At 41.2% G+C, this 19526-nt stretch overlaps 1 protein-coding gene across 3 annotated transcripts in view; it reads left to right on the forward strand.

Moving 5' to 3' along the window:
- The window catches only part of TRIT1 (tRNA isopentenyltransferase 1), a 49903-nt gene extending 30991 nt beyond the window's left edge, over nucleotides 1–18912 (forward strand). Inside the window, exons 2-11 of one of the 3 annotated variants that reach the window (XR_013403628.1) lie at nucleotides 2524–2664; nucleotides 5842–5940; nucleotides 7033–7178; nucleotides 9659–9801; nucleotides 11837–11948; nucleotides 12274–12386; nucleotides 12637–12714; nucleotides 15449–15619; nucleotides 15720–15837; nucleotides 18028–18912. Coding sequence is in view for 1 of the 3 variants with exons in the window: in XM_001113925.5 (XP_001113925.3) it covers nucleotides 2524–2664; nucleotides 5842–5940; nucleotides 7033–7178; nucleotides 9659–9801; nucleotides 11837–11948; nucleotides 12274–12386; nucleotides 12637–12714; nucleotides 15298–15407; nucleotides 15720–15837; nucleotides 18028–18197 (1230 nt within the window). In the remaining 2 variants the exon portion in view is untranslated. Of the gene's footprint in view, nucleotides 1–2523; nucleotides 2665–5841; nucleotides 5941–7032; nucleotides 7179–9658; nucleotides 9802–11836; nucleotides 11949–12273; nucleotides 12387–12636; nucleotides 12715–15297; nucleotides 15408–15448; nucleotides 15620–15719; nucleotides 15838–18027 lie in introns of all 3 variants that reach the window. The other 2 variants (XM_001113925.5, XR_001444205.3) reach the window with 2 other exon arrangements.
- The last annotated feature ends 614 nt before the right edge of the window (nucleotides 18913–19526 follow it).

A 19526-nucleotide genomic window follows, 5' to 3' on the forward strand; every position in this document is an offset into this window, starting at 1 on the left:
ATACACCTAAAGGCAGATTACAGGAAGAAATTTTATCTAGCCTTCTAGGGTTTGTGATAGAAGGTGCTGGTAGAGATATTTATATTTTGACCTTGTTGGAAGTGTGGGTAATTGTACATTTGCAGCTATGGATTTGACACTGATTAACATTAATTAACATTAATCTCAGTGTAAAAATTTAGAATCCTTTTTACCGTAACATACTTAACAGGGGTTAGAAATCCTCTACTAGCAAAATCAAGTTGTTGCTATGTGAGCTCTTTAAAATGTGATCATTTGGAATTCTAAGCTACAGCAGAGTCAACCAAGGGCTATGGGAAAAGAGGGAGACAGAGAGGAATAAACAGTTATTATTAACTCTTTCCTCCCTTTAGTTTTCTTTTCTTTTTTTTTGAGACAAAGTAGTGCAATGGTATGATCTCAGCTCACTGCAACCTCTGCCTTCCAGGCACAAGGATCCTCCCACCTCAGCCTCCCCAGTAGTGGAACTACAAGTGTGTGCCACCACACCCGGCTAATTTTTGCATTTTTTGGAGAGACGCAGTTTCGCCATGTTGCCCAGGCTGGTCTTGAACTCATGAACTCAAGTGATCTGCCTGCCTCAGCCTCCCAAAGTGCTGGGATTACAGGTGTGAGCCTCTACACCTGGCCTCTTTCATTGTTTTTTTGTTTTTGTTTTTGTTTGAGATGGAGTTGAGTCTCGCTCTGTTGCCCAGGCTAGAATGGCGTAATCTTGGCTCACTGCAAACTCTGCCTTCTGGGTTCAAGCGATTCTCCTGCCTCAGCCTCCTGAGTATAGCTGAGATTATAGGCACACGCCACCACACCCAGCTAATTTTTTGTGTGTTTTTAGTAGAGATGGGGTTTCACCATGTTGGTCAGGCTGGTCTCAAACTCCTGACATCGTGATCTGCCTGCCTTGGCCTTTCAGAGTGCTGGGATTACAGGCATGAGCCACTGCATCCGGCCTCCCCTTTGCTTTTCTTAATTTGCACAGAAGACAGCAGTGTATAATAACCATATGACCTTGTATAACATTAGAAGGAAGTCTTGTTCAAGATACACAGAAAAGAATACTCTATGATTTATGATTCCATTAATTTTCAGGTATGAGAATGTGAGTCTGCTGTCAGGCACAAATTAAATGAGTTTAAAAGGCAGAATTGATACTCCTTATGGCTCTAATTTACGTTATTTTTTATTTATATGCTGTTTTACTATTTACTGATTTTATTTCATTGAAGATAGCTTATATCCTTGCTTGGTAAATGACCTCAGTCGCTAAGAGCATAGAGGCTTCTGAGTATTAAACAGTAACACTAAAATTATTTCCCTTTCTCTTTTAGTTATAGTGATAGTAGTAGTGATAATGACAGCGATTAGGTAGTAGTGACCCTCACGTGGCCCTTACAATGTGCCAGGCAAAAACCAAGTGCTTTTTAGTAGTAACTCATTTAATCCCCACAACAACCCTATGAGATAGATATTATTATTTTCATTTTATTGATGAGGGATTAAGGCCCAGAGAGGTTAGTAACTGACTTCTCCAACTACAAATAACTAGTAAGTGGCAGAGCTAGGACATGAGCTGAGGCAGCCTGGCGCCAGGGTCTTTCCTCCTAACCATTACACTGTACCGTACTTATTTGACACCCATGTAAGTAAAGGGAAACGTGAGATAAAAATGCTTTTAACATCTTTGTGGGCTCTACAGAACTTATTATTTGTTCATTCAGTGCTCCCTGTAGAATCAGTGATTACAGAGAACATTTAATCTCAAAGTATTCATCCCTATTTTCAAACTAGTATTTTCAGATCTGTTCTTGGAGACCTTGCATTTAGAAAAAGTACACTTGAACTTTTTAGTCGAATTGGCAGATCAAGAGCCCACAGACAGGATATTGCCTTTGAGTATTGAGATTGTCCTTGCTGACCCCTGAAGCAGTAATTTTGATAGATCACAATGTTTCCACTAGAGTACAGCAGTATTAGGGGTTCTGACTTCAAAGTGTGTATATGTATGTTTTCTGTGTATTTTTGTAGACTCCTTCTCCACAAAGGGAACCAATCTTATACAAATTCTGAAGACCTTTTCGAGCCATTTAAATCCAAGAAATACCTAAGCATTTTGAAGTAGAACTATGAGCAATGAATGCAAAATGTTACCTTTCTGGAGTCTTGTGATAAGCAAAATAAATAAAACACCCTGCCCAATTTGCAGGGCTTTAACGTTCTGGCCATGCGGCATTCGTTTTTACTAATTCTGGGCATGTATTTACATATCCTTCTTACCTTTAAATCTGAGCTAATAGCTACTATTTGATAAGAAAACCAATGCTCTGTTTTCTTCTTTCTTTCTTTTGGGTTTCTTGGATCTGACTGTGCCCTCTGTTAGAATACGTCTGGTGCTTTGGGTCAGTGAAGTGTTTGGCAGGAGGGAGAAACAGATTAATATTTCTGTTCATAAGTATGCATTTTGTATGGATGTGGTTGACTTTCTCATGTAAATTTTCTTTCCCCTAGGTTTATGAAGGCCTAGACATCATCACCAACAAGGTTTCTGCCCAAGAGCAGAGAATCTGCCGGCACCACATGATCAGCTTTGTGGATCCTCTTGTGACCAATTACACCGTGGTGGACTTCAGAAATAGAGCAACTGCTCTGATATCCTTAGGAAAGGCAGCAGCTGGGTTTGGTGGGTGAAAGCAGCCCAAGCCAAGAGAGAAGTTTTCCTTCTAGTGGCAATTTCTTCTCAGAAGGGGCACCCAAGGCCTAACTACTGATAGATGCCATCCCCATCAGACTATGGACTGAAAGATACAGTGTCTTTGTCACTCAAATTCTTGTCCTTAGACTGTGGCATCATCATCCTCTGGGAACTTGTTAGAAATGCTGATTCTTGGGCCCCACTCCAGACCTACTGAATCAGAATCTGCATTGTAACAGGAGTCCCCAGTAATTCATATGCACATTAAAATTTGAGAAGCACTGTTTTAGTGATAAGAACACTGATTTAAGAATCAGAAAATTTGTGTTACAGTCCTAGAACTGACTTTTTTACCATGTGAATTTTACTGGGTAAAGCATTTCCTTAACCCCACTGAGCTTCAGTTTTCTATCTTTTAAATGGAGATACGAAGTTAATCTATAAATATAATGGAGTTATAGTTAGAATTTCAAAGGGATTGTTAGATGGGAGAGGACTGGAAAATATAGTTCTGGGTAAAACCAAGAAATTTTTGCAAAAAGAATAATGTAAGGGGGATTGCCCTTATGTCTTAACATGCAGACTGCCTTTAGTATCTGGATTGCTATATATTAAAAGATTGAAAAGTCATAATAATTATAATAGCATGGAACTTATTTAGTACTAGTATATTTGTGGCACAGAATAGAAAACCCAGATATAGATTCAAATGGAAGTGTGTAAATTTTTTTTTTTTTTCTCCTAGAGACAGTCTCACTCTGTTGCCTAGGTTAGAGTGCAGTGGCACTGTCATGGCTCGTTGCTGCCTTGACCTCCTGGGCTCAGGTGATCCTCCCACCTCAGCCTCCCAAGTATCTGGGGCTACAGGTGCTTACCACCACACCCAGCTAATTATTTTTATTTTATTATCATTATTTTTTGAGACGGAGTCTTGCCCTGTCACCTAGGCTGGAATGTAATGGCGCAATCTTGGATCACTGCAATCTCCACCTCCCAGGTTTAAGTGATTCCTCTGCCTCAGCCTACCGAGTAGCTGGGACTACAGGCATGCGCCACCATACCCGGCTAAGTTTTTGTATCTTTAGTAGAGACAGGGTTTCACCAGGCTAGTCTCGAACTCCTGACCTCGTGATCCACCTGCCTCGGCCTCCCAAAGTGCTGGGATTATAGACGTGAGCCACCGCACCAGGCTATTTTATTTTTTGTAGAGATGGATTTCGCTATGTTGCCAGGCTGGTCTTGAACCCCTGGGCTCAAGTGGTCCTTCCGCCTTGGCCTCCCGAAGTGCTGGAATTACAAGTGTGAGCCACCACGCCTGGCCCCAATCAGCCGTCTTGATTCAACAGGTGAAGGTACTAACTACTGAGGCCCAAAGGGTAGAAGGGTGATTGTTCAATATCACAGTCATTTCATGGCTTGCACAAATAAGTTAAACCTTTTCCCGTGAAGTATGTCCTATCCCATCTTCTTTCCTCTTTCCACTCTCTCCTCTTCTGGAATCTTAACATTTTTCCCTTCCCCTTTTCATTGCTCACTTTCCCTTTGTTAATCATACTACAGGTTGAACATCTGAAAATCTAAAATCCAAAAGACTCCAAAATCCGAAATTTTTGGAGTGCTGAGATGATGCTCAAAGGAGATGCTCATTGGAGCATTTCAGTTTTCAGATTTTCAGATTTGGGATGCTCAACCAGTAAGTATAATGCAAATAATTCAAAATCTGAAACATTTCCTTGATCCCAAGTATTTTGGATAAGGGATATTTAACTTGTATACAATTTCCACTTTGCTCCCTATACTTAATTTAAAGGGGCAAATAGAGAATTTGTTTTCTCTTTTTAAAACAAATGATGTTTTCTCTTTATGATCCTTGATTGATAACATCTTTCTTCCCACTCCACCTTAACTGCTTAAGGGTTAGTGAGATTCTAGTAGAAATGAGGTGGTCTGTTTCTATGCTGGCAAGTTGGCCAACAAGGAGAAGAAGTGTGTAAATGATTATTTCCTGGATATTGAAAGTCTTTTTAAAAAAATTATTTTCAGCCAGGCACAATGGCGCACGCCTGTAACCTCAGCACTTTGGGGGGCTGCAGTGGGTGGATTGCTTGAACTCAGGAGTTGAAGATCAGCCTGGGCAAGCAACATGGTGAAACCTTAACCTCTACAAAAAATACAAAAATTAGCTAGATGTGGTGGTGCATGCTTACAGTCCCAGCTACTTGGCGGCGGGAGCTGAGGTGGGAGATAACTCGAGCCCTGGGAGGTCGAGGCTGCAGTGAACTGTTTTCGCGCCACTGCACTCCAGCCTTGGTGACGGAGTGAGACCCTGTCTCAAAAAAACAAAAATTATTCTCAGGAGCGAAGGCCTTCTTAAAGCAGATAATTATCTGTTCAATGGAGATTCTAAAGAGAAAAATGTAAAGTAGCAGAGATATAAAAACAATAGTGGCTAAAGTAAATTGAGTGCTTATTATTTTTTAGGCATTGTGGTAGGGGATTTCTGTGCATTGTCACATTTAATTCTTATGGGGATTTTTACAGATGAGAAAACTGAAGCTCAGACAGGCTGAGTAACTTGCCCAACAACTGAACCTGGAAATTGAAGTCTATTTATCTTCAGAACCTGTGCATCTCACTTAATTTGGTGAAGCCTCAAGTGGCAAAAATGTGATAGTCTCTCCTGATGGTAGAGACTGACTGAGTCTAAGAATCTTAGAGAAACCAGCTTGTGTTTTGCCTTAGAAGGCAAAGTCATGCAATGGATGCCACCTTGATGGCCTCCTGAGCAGCTGACACTTGGTTCTTTGAGAGTCCTCGGGCTTGTGCTTGTTGAACTGATTTGGAATACTAATAAAACTTTGACTTTTAGCAGCAAGACCTAGAAAGTTCTAGAACTGGAAGGAATTACCACTATGCATTTGTTTCTGGTTTCTGCAAGTCCCTCCAGAACTGATTGGACATGATTCTGGAAATTTGTTGGAAACATTGAGGGCTGGTATGAATGCATTTTGGTTCCCCCCCTTTCTCCTCTGCTCTGCAGATAAATGAATGTGGTTTCTTGCTAATAGTGTCCTTCCCAAGTGAGTCAGGATTCCCTTGATATTTAATATCGTGGTATCTTTCTTAATGTTCACATTGAAGATATATTTGCTCGAGACAAAATTCCTATTGTCGTGGGAGGAACCAATTATTACATTGAATCTCTGCTCTGGAAAGTTCTTGTCAATACCAAGGTAAGTTTAGTTCACTTGTAACTCACTGAGGAAGTGGGTTGCTCTTTCTTGCTGGCTAATTTTAGTGGGAGAAAGGTTGACTCTTGCCTATTTCTTATACTCAGCAACTATAATTTTCCTACTTAATATTCTCAAGCAAATGCCACCTCCATATGTGAAGTGAGTTCCTCCAGGCTGGTCTATGGGAAGGGGCTGTGTGTGGGAAAAATGTTGCTGTGTGGATTAATTAGCATCTCCATATAAATTAACAGTGCATTAGGCCGGGCGTGGTGGCTTACTCCTGTAATCCCAGCACTTTGGGAGGCCAAGGTGGGCAGCTCACCTGAGGTCAGGAGTTTGAGAGCAGCCTGGCCAACATGGTGAAACCCCGTCTCTACTAAAAATACAAAAATTAGCCAGGCGTGGTGGCACACACCTGTAATCCCAGCTACTAGGGAGGCTGAGGTGGGAGGATCACTTGAACCAGGAGGTGGAGGTTGCAGTGAGCTGAGATCGTGCCACTGTACTCCAGCCTGAGCAACAGGGCGAGACCCTGTCTCAAAAAATAATAATAATAATAAATAAAGAGAGAGAGAGATGTGATTCAAGATAAAATATGTATAATTCTTTATAAAAATTATATTTTAAAAAACCCAGTACATTAGCCTGATTCAGTATTTCCTGGCTGGCAGCACAGTATGTATATCAGGGAGATGTCCAACACTGACCTTATTTACATACGTGCTACTATGTAGGGTAAGACTGTGTAAACTGTAATTTGCTGGCAATCCTGGTCTCCTTGTTCACCCTTGCTGAGAAGACTAGACTCCTGGATATGTTAAAATACATATATTAGCCCTGGTACCTGTTTGAACTTCTGACAAGGAAGCAAATAGCCAAGTGTTTCCCTATGTTGTAAGTCTTCTTTTTTGTTTGCTGTGGCCTCACAGCACTTACCACAGCATATTGGAATTTTCTGTTTATGATCTGTCTCTCACTGTATGGCAAGATCTTCTGATTATTCTGTATTCCTGACACTTAGCAAAGTGCCTGGCACGTACACTGTCTCAGTGTTGGTTGAATTAAATTTGCTTCTAAACCATCATTTATTAGCCCCAGCAGATGGGCACTGAGAAAGTGATTGACCGAAAAGTGGAGCTTGAAAAGGAGGATGGTCTTGTACTTCACAAACGCCTAAGCCAGGTGGACCCAGAAATGGCCGCCAAGCTGCATCCACATGACAAACGCAAAGTGGCCAGGTAAGAAAGCCTGGCCTGCTGACCCCAAATTCCTTTACAACTAGGGAACAGTCAGTTCTTCGGTTTGCCCAGGTGATGAGAGAGATTTGGTAATAGCAGTTAGTGGAGATGGATGTGTTGTTCTAACTCAGCAGGTTGGGAGGCCCTGAGTTATTGCTTCAGTTCAGCTCCCTCAATAAATAATTGCACCCTACTTTGTTACGTTTTAAATGCATAGTACAATATCGTTTTCCCCTAGGGCCTATATAATGATGCTTCATTTTCTATTTGATCTTTGCTTGTATAACAGTTTCCATATACATTTTTTCTGGCATGCAGTTTGTTTACATTGTGATTTGGATTTCATAATTGATTATGCAATGCCGTGTTCTGCCCCAGCAGCTTTCCCAGTGGGAGGTGGATTTTATAAACTGTCTCACAGATCAGCTCACCTTTGCACATGGAAACTATCTGGTAGGGAAGAAAAGTAGTGAATGAACTCACAAGGTCATGTTTTTTTAGGTTGTTTTGAAATTGTAGCCTCATGTTAGGTTTATTTTTCTGCAGAATTAGGAGTGATACCACTTCTGGCATAGTAGAACATCTAATGAAGGACCTACTCTATTGATGGTTGTGCAGATTAAATATTAAAGTAACATCTCATATTCATAGGGGTTGTGAAGTACTCCACTGAAATGAATTTGATATTTTTCATCCTGATTTTACCCCCCTCAATGAAACTCAATGTTAGAATATAGGATTTAAAACATTCATTATTATTATTACTTTTTTTTTTTTTTTTAAGAGATAGAGTCTAACTTTGTTGCCCAGGCTGGAGTACAGTGGCACGATCATGGTTCACTGCAGCCTTGACCTCCTGGGCTTAGGTGTCCTCCTGCCTTGGCCTCCTGAGTAGCTGGGACTACAGGTGTGCACTGCCATACCTGGCTAGTTTTTAAAATTTTTAATTTTTAGTAGAGATGTTTTGCTTTGTTGCCCAGGCTGGTCTCAAACTCCTAGGCTCAAGCGATCCTCCTGCCTCAGCCTACCAAAGTACTGGGATTATAGTCATGAGTCACAGTACTCAGCCAAGAAAAGGATTTCTTCAGGTAGGGTTGTCCTTTGCACGGCGAGCGGGTGGGGCACAAATTGTATTATCTAAGTTTTCTCACCCCCGTAAAGGCAATATAACCCCATTAAGAATGCATGTTTTAGATTAACGAAGTTTATACTTTTCAGTATCCAAACATTTTAAACACTTTAATAGAAAACATTCAGTTTTTTTTAAAACTTAGGAACATTATGATAAACATTCATTTTTATATTGTTTTATTACATGATTCTAGAGCTTGGTGTTTATTATTCTCTCCTTTTACTAGTCAGTTCTTTTTTATCACCTCTTCTCATTTTGCTGCTTCTAAATGAGTAATGAGTTTGAGAATTTTTTCTTAGTAAGAGTCAATAGGTTCTAAGCAAGAGCTCTAGAGTCTCATTTAGAGAATGAGAACTTTTTTTTTTTTTTTTAATCTTTCTTTTGGCTTGAGGCTGTATTTTAACTCCAGATAAGTGAGATATTATCTATTCCTACATTTTTTTCTCATAGATCTTCTTTGAGAAACCAGTGATACTGAAAGACAAGGGGTCTACACTCTTGCGTTAGGGTTTCAGGAAGTAGAATTGGGTCAGGAAGAGAAAGATCACTTTCAGGCTGATAAGTTGCAATCACCCAGAGTGGTAGAGTATAGATTGGGGAGTTAAATTACCTAGTGCTGCATAACATAATAGATACAGACAGAAGTGGAAGGTGGCTTAAGAATAAGTATGTGAGTTCTTTTCTCAGTGATCTTTGTGCCAGTAGAGCACTGGATTAGCCAGGAGCATTCTTCATTAATTTGACATATTTAAAAAAGAAAGCTGATGAGCTGGATGTACAACATGCTTTTGTACTGTGGGAAAGGCACGCCAGCGAGACCAGACTTGTTGGCTTGTTACAAAGTGTCCCAAACAAGCTCTTTTACTGTTTATCTGAAAGGGAGTGAGTACCATTCTGTTTGTATAGAAGAAATCTCTTGTTTCTGAATCTATTTAACTGATTTCAGAATAATTTATGTATCTTTAGAAAAATAGAATTATTTTTTACTTTACCTAAAGTTTTCTTTAGTACCCTTTTCTAAGTAGCTGTAGGACTGGAGTAACCCTAGACCTTCATGTCTTTTGGAACTTAATGCAGTGAAAATGAGATTAAGCCTTTCTGCGTCCCCCCTTTTTGAAGAGACAGGGACTGTTGCTGCTTAGGTTGGTCTTGAACTCCTGAGCTCAAGCAGTCCTCCCAGTTTGGCCTCCTGAGTAGCTGGGACTACAGACGCGCACACTGTCATGCCTGGCTTTCAAGAATGAGGCTTTCTATAATAAACAGCCTTTCTCCTTGTTTTACCTGAGAATGAATATTTTCTATTGGTTTTTATGGGTGTGCCCCCTCCCTCCCCTTTTAAATTACTTAGGAGCTTGCAAGTTTTTGAAGAAACAGGAATCTCTCATAGTGAATTTCTCCATCGTCAACATACAGAAGAAGGTGGTGGTCCCCTTGGAGGTCCTCTGAAGTTCTCTAACCCTTGCATCCTTTGGCTTCATGCTGACCAGGCAGGTAACAGCCCTTTGATGCCCTAGAGTCCATCTGTGATGGAACTTAGAGTAATAAGTTACTGTATAGAAAATGCTTAGAACCATGGGTGGCTCGTAATAAACCCTAAACAAGTATTAGCTATTAATTTTATTATCATTATCATTATTTGTTGACTTAGGCACAGTGCCATTCCCCCTAGATATCTGTTTGGAAAGGGAGAAAGGATAGCCCTGGCACTAGGAGAAGACATCATGGGTAGAGTGGGATGGGATGGACAGAATGGGAAAGAGACTGCCATCCAGGGAAGGTCCAAAGGAGAAAAAGAAGGAAGTCTCTTGTGGAAGGTTGGCTGGAGGCTAGAATGTTCTAGAAGCAGTACGCCTTATAATTAGCTTGCTAGCCTGATGGTATTTTGTTGCTAAAGTATAATTATGCCCTGTGATAGTAGTAACTTATTCATCCAGCAAACGTTCAGTAAGCATTCAGTGTAGTGCTGGGTATTCTGTGTGGTACTTCGTTTTCAGAGTTGAAGAGGCAGTGCCTTTTCTTAAGGAATTCCCAGTCTAGTGAGACAACAGACAAGGAGATAAATACTATCTGTGTGTCTATTATTTATTTGACAAATGCTGGGCTAGATATATTTTCAGGGTGCTGTAGGGTCACAGAGAAGGGATGATGAACATTATCTGGGGGGAGTCAGAGACCAGTTTGCAAAGGTAGCCTATGATAGACCTGAAAAGATGACATCATTATGTGGAGAAACAGTAGAGTGTAGCACTGAAGAGCACAGGCTCTTGAGGCAGACTGTCTAATAGCAAATTCCTGATCTACTGGCTTCTAGTTATGTGAATTGTAAGACAAATTAGTTTACCTTTCTGTGTCCCAGTTCTCCTGTAAAATAGAGATAATAGTAATAGTACATATCTCATAGCTTCATTAAGGATTAGATGAATTAATACATGTAAAGTGCTCAGAATGTGTCTGACACATGACAGGTCCTCAATAAATGCAAACTTTCTAGGAAGGTTACTGTTGCTGTAGGCCAATAAATCACAATGGTAGAGATGTAGAAGAATATAATTAAAATGGTGACAATCTATTGTTAGATTAACTGCCATAAATTGATTTAAAAAGGGAATTTTTCAATAATGAAATTTTGTAAATAAAATCTTCTACTCTACAATTCAGCATAAAATAATGGTGTCTGATTCATAGTAAAGCTGTTTGTCACATCTGAACAATTACGACCTCTCACTCTGCTCCTTTGCTTGGCTCAGTAGTTTAGAATGTATCTAGGATGTCTTTGGATGAAAGTTCCATATTCTTATCCGAGGTGTTATCTAGGGGTTCTTAAACAAAGTAACACTGAGTTACAGTATAATGACATATTAAATTAAAAATAAGAAAGGTAAACCAGGGGATCCTCAGCCACCTCTAAAACACATTGGGATATACATTCCATGTGAGAATAAAATATTTGTCCTTCACAATTGCTGTAGTTGTATGCTTTCTCTTTTTTTTTTTTTTTTTTTGAGACGGAGTCTGGCTCTGTTGCCCAGGCTGGAGTGCAGTGGCTGGATCTCAGCTCACTGCAAGCCCCGCCTCCCGGGTTCACACCATTCTCCTGCCTCAGCCTCCCGAGTAGCTGGGAGTACAGGCGCCCGCCACCTCGCCTGGCTAATTTTTTTTGTATTTTAGTAGAGACGGGGTTTCACCGTGTTAGCCAGGATGGTCTCGATCTCCTGAACTCGTGATCCACCCGTCTCGGCCTCCCAAAGTGCTGGGATTACAGGCTTGAGCCACTGCGCCCGGCCTGTATGCTTTCTCTATATGATGAGGAGGCATGTGCTTCATTCTGGCTGTTTTTATTTGGAGCTGCAAAGTCTTAAATGTGAGTAAATAAAGTATGAATTATTACAATAATCTTTGGAATCTGAATTCTTTCTTCTATTTGGATAAATTCTCTTTTTTTTGTGACCACCTGTTCACTCATGATGTAAGTATATAGTAGGTACGTACAACTTGCTTGCTGATTGATGGGCTGATTTGTTTCAAGTTCTAGATAAGCGCTTGGATAAGAGGGTGGATGACATGCTTGCTGCTGGGCTCTTGGAGGAACTAAGAGATTTTCACAGACGCTATAATCAGAAGAATGTTTCAGAAAATAGGTGAGGATTTGGCTGTTATTCTGACCTACTGTCCATCTTTTGCCTACAGTCAAAAGACCATAATGCTAATACTAGCTTTGGGTCTACCTGTTTATCAGCCTTCATTACAGATGCAGTTTTTTAATCTTTCAGACAGTCCCAGGAGTTAACTTTTTAAGAAAGTAACCTGGTGGGTAGGGGAGGGGAAAATTTCAGAGAATCAGTAACTGCTCAGGATCTCAATTTCCTTATCTGACAGATGAAATGGTTCAACTAGGTCCATCTCCAAAGCGCCTGCTAGCTTTTAGGAGCAATGGCTCATCTGCTGATGCCCTCCTATTCCCAGCCAGGACTATCAACATGGTATCTTCCAATCAATTGGCTTCAAGGAATTTCACGAGTACCTGATCACTGAGGGAAAATGCACACTGGAGACTAGTGACCAGCTTCTAAAGAAAGGTGTGAATTCTTCCATCTGACCTAGTCTTGGACATCTTTGGGTGGCAGGGTACTCTGCTGGTATGGTCTGAGAAAGAGCCAAGGCTCAAAGCGTCCCAAGTAGCCTTCAGCTCAGAATTGAGATTTTTGTCCACCAAGTCTGACATTGTACTGCCATGACTGACTTTCTCCTGCTGGGCTGGGAGGGCCTGCCTCTCTGCAGGGTAAGGAGTGCTTACCTAGATGCTGTTAAATCTACTGTATCTTTCAGGTATCGAGGCTCTGAAACAAGTAACTAAGAGATATGCCCGGAAGCAAAACCGATGGGTTAAAAACCGTTTTTTGAGCAGTAAGTCTCATGTTTTTCCTTATACTATGGGTCTGTTTTCAATAGAATATAGATGTCCTCAGCTCACCCAGAAAATGAATTTTAGATTCCAGGCCTGTTCTGAGATTCTGGATCTGACCTAGGGGAAGTTCTATAACATAAATGATTATCCAGGGATATTTTCTTGTGATGTCTCAGAAAAAAAAAAAAAAAATTATTTGCATTGAGGAGTCTGCCTTCTGCCTTGAACAGATGGATACTGGCTGCAAACAGCTAAGAACAACAGCAGCATTTTCTTAGGAGAGTTGGTGTTCAGGGCTGATTTTTAGCTTCAGTTTCGTACCTGAAGAGCAGTCAGATTTCTGTAGGGAAGATTTCCTAATTACAATGTTTTTTGGGGGCCAGATGAGTAGTATAAAAAGACACCTTCACCATTTCTCCCAGCATCTCCACATGGTGCTTCAGATTGCTTCAAATGAAACTTTAATTGAACAGCATTTTTAAAGGAAAAGAAAGGAAATTTTTATTCATTTGGCCCTGTACTGTGTCTTTGGCACTAAATTTGGTGCCATACATATATTATTGAGTCTTCAAGGTAGGTGTTATTCTTTTCTTTTTACAGATAAGAAAATGAAGGCCTAGTGAAGTTAAATAACTTGCCAAAAATCACCCAGCTAGTCGGCAGTAGATAACTGAACTCAGGCCTGACACAGAGTCCACACTCCTTTATACTGCTACTCTTACTTCCTTAGCTGTAACTTTAGCAAGACAGCATTAGTATTGGACTGTGGGTAAAAACTATGTGGTTATGAGCGAAAGGAGATTAATTTAAGCATAAGTGAAACTTCAGTTTTATCTTGTGGACACATTTTAAATATGCTTCTGAATCATCCTGTGTTTACCTTTTGCTGGTAGACTTCTGCTCTCAATTACAGATAGGGCCAGCTGAAGCGTCTGCCCCACTCGGTGCCTCTGAAAATACATACCTTGATCCCTGCTGTTTACCACTAAACTGCTAACATTCTTTCTCCCAGCTCCCACTCTCTGCCTGAGCTCTCCAGTGGAGTTCTGGTGTGAAGAGGCTCGTTATGCTTTCTTCTACTTATCCTGTTTTCTCTGCATGTCCTGGTAGATAGAAGTCTTAGTGTCGTCTGAGGTTGAAGCTCAGTGCTGTACTACAAATTTCTAATGCAACTTCTCTTCTCCCCATGTCTGACAATAAGCCTGTAACAGAAGACTTTTTGGTAATAATTTAGAACTTCTTCCTGTAGTAAAACCACAATAGTTCCTCCATCTCTGTGGCAGGAGTTGATGGCACAGTGTGTCATATGCCTGTTCCTCATTCGTGTGTATGCCGGCATCGTCCTGGTGCTGAGTGAAAGGCACAGCTGCCCTGTAAATCAGGGAGCTGTGCGTGATTGGCCAGGGCTGGTCTGCTGGGATATGGTTCTGGCAGGAAGCCAGGGGGACTTCCCCACCCCAGCTTGGCCTTGGACCCAAGCCAGAAATAGCAGCTGGGAGCCGAGAACTTGTTGAAAGGTGCTTAGACAGGGCACAGAAGCCCAACAAAGGGTTTAGAGGAGAAAGGAAAATGTAGAGTGGCCTGGAAACAGGTGCAGAGCTTAGCCAAGGCCAGGTGTGCTGTGGATGCTGCCTGCACCCTCCTAGTCTCACCTTTCCGTGTGGTGGCAGGTGCAGCCCAGTCCAGTCTATGAAGAATCTTATTTGTGGTTGGCACAATCAAAAGGCCAGCACCTGCCAGTCGTTGGCATCCCAAGGCCTTTGATGTTTTTGCCTATGGGTGATGCTCTTTGCCTTTAGGCAACTGAATTAACCTAGCTGTGGAAGGCAATTTAGTATGTACATAGGCAGGGAAGCTAACTGCAGAGACTAAACTCTTGCAACATGGTTGGCTCAGGTGGGTGAAATACCTGTAGCTGCACTCTTTGCTACTTTCAGTCTCATCTGCATTCAAAAGTATCTACTAGGGGGTGTTTCTTGAATACCCTCTAGATCAGGTTTTTAAAAGAAGTTGCTCAACTACATCAATTCCAAGGTTTCTTTCTGGTTCGCAGATTCTGTGGCTTATTGGCTGATATGATTCTGTTCCCAGCCCATGCTGTCAAAGCATTTCATGAGTCCCAGGCCGCTGAGGGAATATATGCAAACCTGAGACTAGTATCTGCTCCTAAAGAAAGCTGTGAATTCTGTTGCCACAGATCGCCATCATCGTAAGATGATACGGAACTTAGAATAGGCACTTACTTAAAGCTGTTAGTTTATTTCTTCTTATGATGTGCTGTCTTTGTGTTGTAGCCCACACAATGGTCCCTCGAGCTGTTAACTCTGTTCTGGTTTCCTGGCTGATCTGGAAGATCCTGCACCCATGTATCTAGATTATGTAGCTAGTCTTATTGGCTGCAGAGCAGTTAAACCTTTAGGTCTTTCTTGGATTGTGGTTCATGTTTCAGTTAGAATGAATAGCATGGTCAGAATGTTTACTCCTTTGGCTCTGTGTATTTCCCTGGAGGATTTCAGAGTCCTGGGTGCAGAATAGATTGGGTTTGAGGCTGACCTCTCACAACCTTTCTTTGTCATCATTAGGACCTGGTCCCAGTGTCCCCCCTGTCTATGGCTTAGAGGTATCTGATGTCTCAAAGTGGGAAGAGTCTGTTCTTGAACCTGCTCTTGAAATCGTGCAAAGTTTCATCCAGGTAATTGTGAATCATGATACAGTCTATTGTCTGTTTTTCAGAGCACTTTTGTTAGCTGACACCTTTGTTGCTATACTGAAGAACCAGGCCTTCTTTTCCATAGAATAAAGCCAGAGGGCTGGCTGCTTTTCAGTACCTGGAGACTGCTTTTCTACTTTTACATTAAGAAAGGTTGTTGCTAAAATCTGGATACAACCCATCTGCTCTCTGGGGTGAGAAAAAGGAATCTTAGGAAAATCCCACTTCCCTTAATAGAGAATTATATCCAGATCTCTTTGAATTGAATATTCCCTTCCACCCTTGTTCTTTTAGGGCCGCAAGCCTATAGCCACTCCAATAAAGATGCCATACAATGAAGCTGAGAACAAGAGAAGTTATCACATGTGTGACCTCTGTGATCGAATCATCATTGGGGATCGCGAGTGGGCAGGTAGAGTATGGGGAGGGGCATGAAGAAATCTATAAGGGTGGGTTCACACTGACTTCATGAAATTCAAGGTCTTTGGCAGATTGAACCTGGAGTCTATTTATTTGTAAAGGGACAGCTAGATTCCTCTAAGAGCCTGTGCTCAAATTCACTGGAGGCTTCCCCCAACTGGGGAGTTGTTTCTGTATTCTGAGATTCAGAGGAAAATCAAATGCTCTCCATCTTCAGCTGGAATTAATATTTTATACTAAGAGATCTGCAGGTAACTTTCTAGAGCTCCTTTGACTTTGTGGTCCTGCCTTGGAGGAGTTTCTTGGCCTTTCATGTTTATAATTCAGTGGGGGAGGGATCAAGAAGTAAGGGTGTAAGGGAAGCCAGGCAGCTCATCCAGGAGACTGGAAGAAGCAGAAGCATAGCTGGGAGCGGGCAGGAAGTACAGTTACTCCTCCTCAGTGTGGTTTTTAAAAGTGGTATCTCTTCAGTAACCTTTGAGGTAATTGTTGACATAGTGGTAGTTGCTACAACTGTGATAAAAAGATGTTAAGGGAAACTGTGTGAAAGTCAGCCTGTCACACATGTATAAAGAAGGTTAGTTCCCCACCACCTCAGGGCCAGCCCCACCCTAAGGCTCTGTATCCCTGCATTAGAGCCTGGCTCTGTCTCTGCCACAGAGTTACATTGCACACACATTGTTGGATTTTCAGATTTCTGCAGTGATCCAGTCAAAGCCCAGGACTTCTCCCCAAGCCTTGAGTTTACTTGGTATTTAGAAACAGGTGTAAGGTTTGCTGCTTTCAGGCACAGTGGGGCTTGTCGTTTACTCAGCGGCTGGGATCCTTCTGTTCAGAGTACTGTTTTGCATGGGATTCTCAGAGAAGTAGATTTTTCTCCCCAAAGCAACCAATAGGATGATTAGGTCTATTAACTGGTAACTGGCAAAATGAACTCCGTTGTCAGAGACTGGGGATGGCTGTGATTGCCCAACCAGCAGAAGAAGCCTCGATTGTCGTTGGTTTATAATGATGAAAGGGGAAGAGAAAGAGAGTGTCTGATTGTTTTTTTCTAAAGGAAACTTAGTGGTTCGATTTGTTGAATGTCCTTCAGGGATAGCCTTAGAGAAGCAACATGTGTGAGCCTTTGTGAGCTTAGCTTGTATAAGCCCTTCTGTAGTGCCATCTGTCAAGTCCTTGCTCCCATCTCCTGCTGCCATGGAGAGCCAGCCCAGAAGCCCATTTTTTGCCTTAGGCTCTAGCTGGAGAACAAAGCTGACTTATTTCCCCAAGTAAACTTTTCTCTTAATTCTAACCTCTACCTTACTTATTCTTGCTTCTAAACTCTTCAAAATGATGTTTTTAATATGTATAAAAGAGAATTTAAACTAGTTGTCTATCTCTTTCAGTGTTCCCAGATGAGATTTCCTTGAAAAAAGAACAGGATAGTGAAAATAAACCTGTATAAGTTAGTCATAAGGTGGGAACTGTCTTAGGGGTGACAGGTCCGCAGTTGATAGCAGGCAACAGTGGCCCTTTAGATTGACTTCCTCCGTGAACCCTCGGAAGAAATTGTCAGTGATAAATGCACCTTCCTGTATCCCTGGAGCAGTGTGTGCCTAGAGAATAGGAATCTTGCCAGAGAGTGGTTCACATGACCTTTTTGACCCAGGCACAGGGATGCCAGACCAGGAAGGACAACAGGCAATGCCCTGCAATACAGAGGATTTGAATTTCTAACTTTTCAGCCTTACAAGTTAAAAATGTATCTGTAACAGGAAGCCCCATACTACAGAGACCTGATCTGGAAAGTGGGATCTCTTTTTGAAGCCACGGGTCTAAGTAGAAGAGTTTACCTGCTGTGTGACCTTGGACATTTTGTAAGACCTCTCTGAACTTCAGTTTCCCTTGTGTAAAATGAGCAGAATAGTACCATCTTACAAGACTGCCATGAGGATTGGTGATGTAAAGTACCTGGCAGGGAGCACTTGCTATGTGGTAGCTCACTCTCTTTTGCCAGCTCGCTGGCCATATAATTTATTCTTCCCTTAAAAATGCTAAGCAGCTATACCCGTACATGTTTTGATCTTGCTATTTATTGTTGAAGAAAAGCATTGTATAGTTAATTTTACTTGCTTCTAGATTAATTCTAGAGCATTCTAATGAGTTTTTTTGTTTGTTTGATTTGGTTTTGTCTTATCAGCACATATAAAATCCAAATCCCACTTGAAGCAACTGAAGAGAAGAAGAAGGTTGGATTCAGATGCTGCCAACACCATAGAAAGTCAGAGCATTTCCCCAGACCATGACAAAGAACCTAAAGAGAAGAGATCCTCAGGGCAGAATGAGCAAGAGTTGAAATGCAGCATTTAAGAGACATGTCCAGTGGCCTTTGGAAAGGTGGTGGGGATCCACTTCTGAAGGGAGGGGTATGTCTGTCTCCCAGTCTGGGCAGAGGAGTGCTATGCAGAATTTTGTGCATAGCAGAAAAGCTCCCACCATTTTCTTTCATTCAGTGGCGTGTTCTAAAGTCTCATGTTCTCTATAATAGAAACAGCAGGTCTTGTCAGCTCCTTGTATGGCTGATGTGTCTGGAAATGATGTCGTTCAAGAAAGCATTTTTTTTTCTTTGAATCTTAAAGGTTCTATTATTAAAGGAGGCACAGATTCCACATTTTTATACATGAGGATCTTTTTTTGTGGTGAATACCAGGACTGACTGCATCCCTTTAAAGAAGTTTTATGTCCTTGACTCTGGCTAAAATTATCTGATTTCCAGATGCTTTTGTAGATGACTGAAGTATTTGTGAGCCACATATTGGGAGTTCTAGATTTGAGTGAATGGCAGGAAAGGACCATCCCCACTGAGATGATTAAGTGAAGCAAACTAGTTCTCGGAATTCTACAGAGAAGGAGGGAATCAGACTGAGGAAGCTGTGACATGGGACTTGAAGACCAAAGACTTTGAAATTTGCAAGCTGCTCATATGTGAGTTATTATCACTGCTGTCTTTCTATTGAGTTACAAATCTATATTTTTATTGAAGTTTAAATAAAAAATTTACAAGAGCCTCTTTGATCCTTAAAAAGACATACAAGTCCATGTCTAGTTTATACACAGTATGCTCTGTTATCAATATGATATAGCTTTTTCTCAAATTTGACATTCTTCGTAGATCATGCTGTCCATTTATGTAGCAGGTGTTTATTTAGCACATTATAGTCCTTGAAGACATCTAGAGAGGGTCTTTTATTGGAGATCCATTACTTCCAGTTGAAGCCCTCTTTCTGGAGTGACCTGCGCTGCCAGCAATATTAAATAGTTATTATTTATATATAACATCACATATAGCATTTTTAGTGTATAATTCAGCAGCATTGACTACACTCACAATGTTGTGCAATCGTTACCACTATCTACTTCCAAAACTTTTTTGTCACTCCAAACAAACTTTGTGCCCTTTAAGCATTAACTCCCCATTCAAATACATTTTGTTTGTGCAGAATCTACTATATGAGAGGCCCTGAATTAGGCTAAAGGGAATGCAGAGATGAGATGTGTTCTTGCCTTCAGGGAGCTTATAAATAATTGCATGTGAACACAAACACCAGTCCAGGCAAGAGAGTATCAAAGGCCACAAGAGCTGTGTAGAATTTCAGTTTAGAAGGAAGGGAAGCGATCATGGAAGGAGGAGCATTTCTG

Source organism: Macaca mulatta, chromosome 1, assembly GCF_049350105.2.
Source record: "Macaca mulatta isolate MMU2019108-1 chromosome 1, T2T-MMU8v2.0, whole genome shotgun sequence".
Classification (NCBI taxonomy): domain Eukaryota; kingdom Metazoa; phylum Chordata; class Mammalia; order Primates; family Cercopithecidae; genus Macaca; species Macaca mulatta.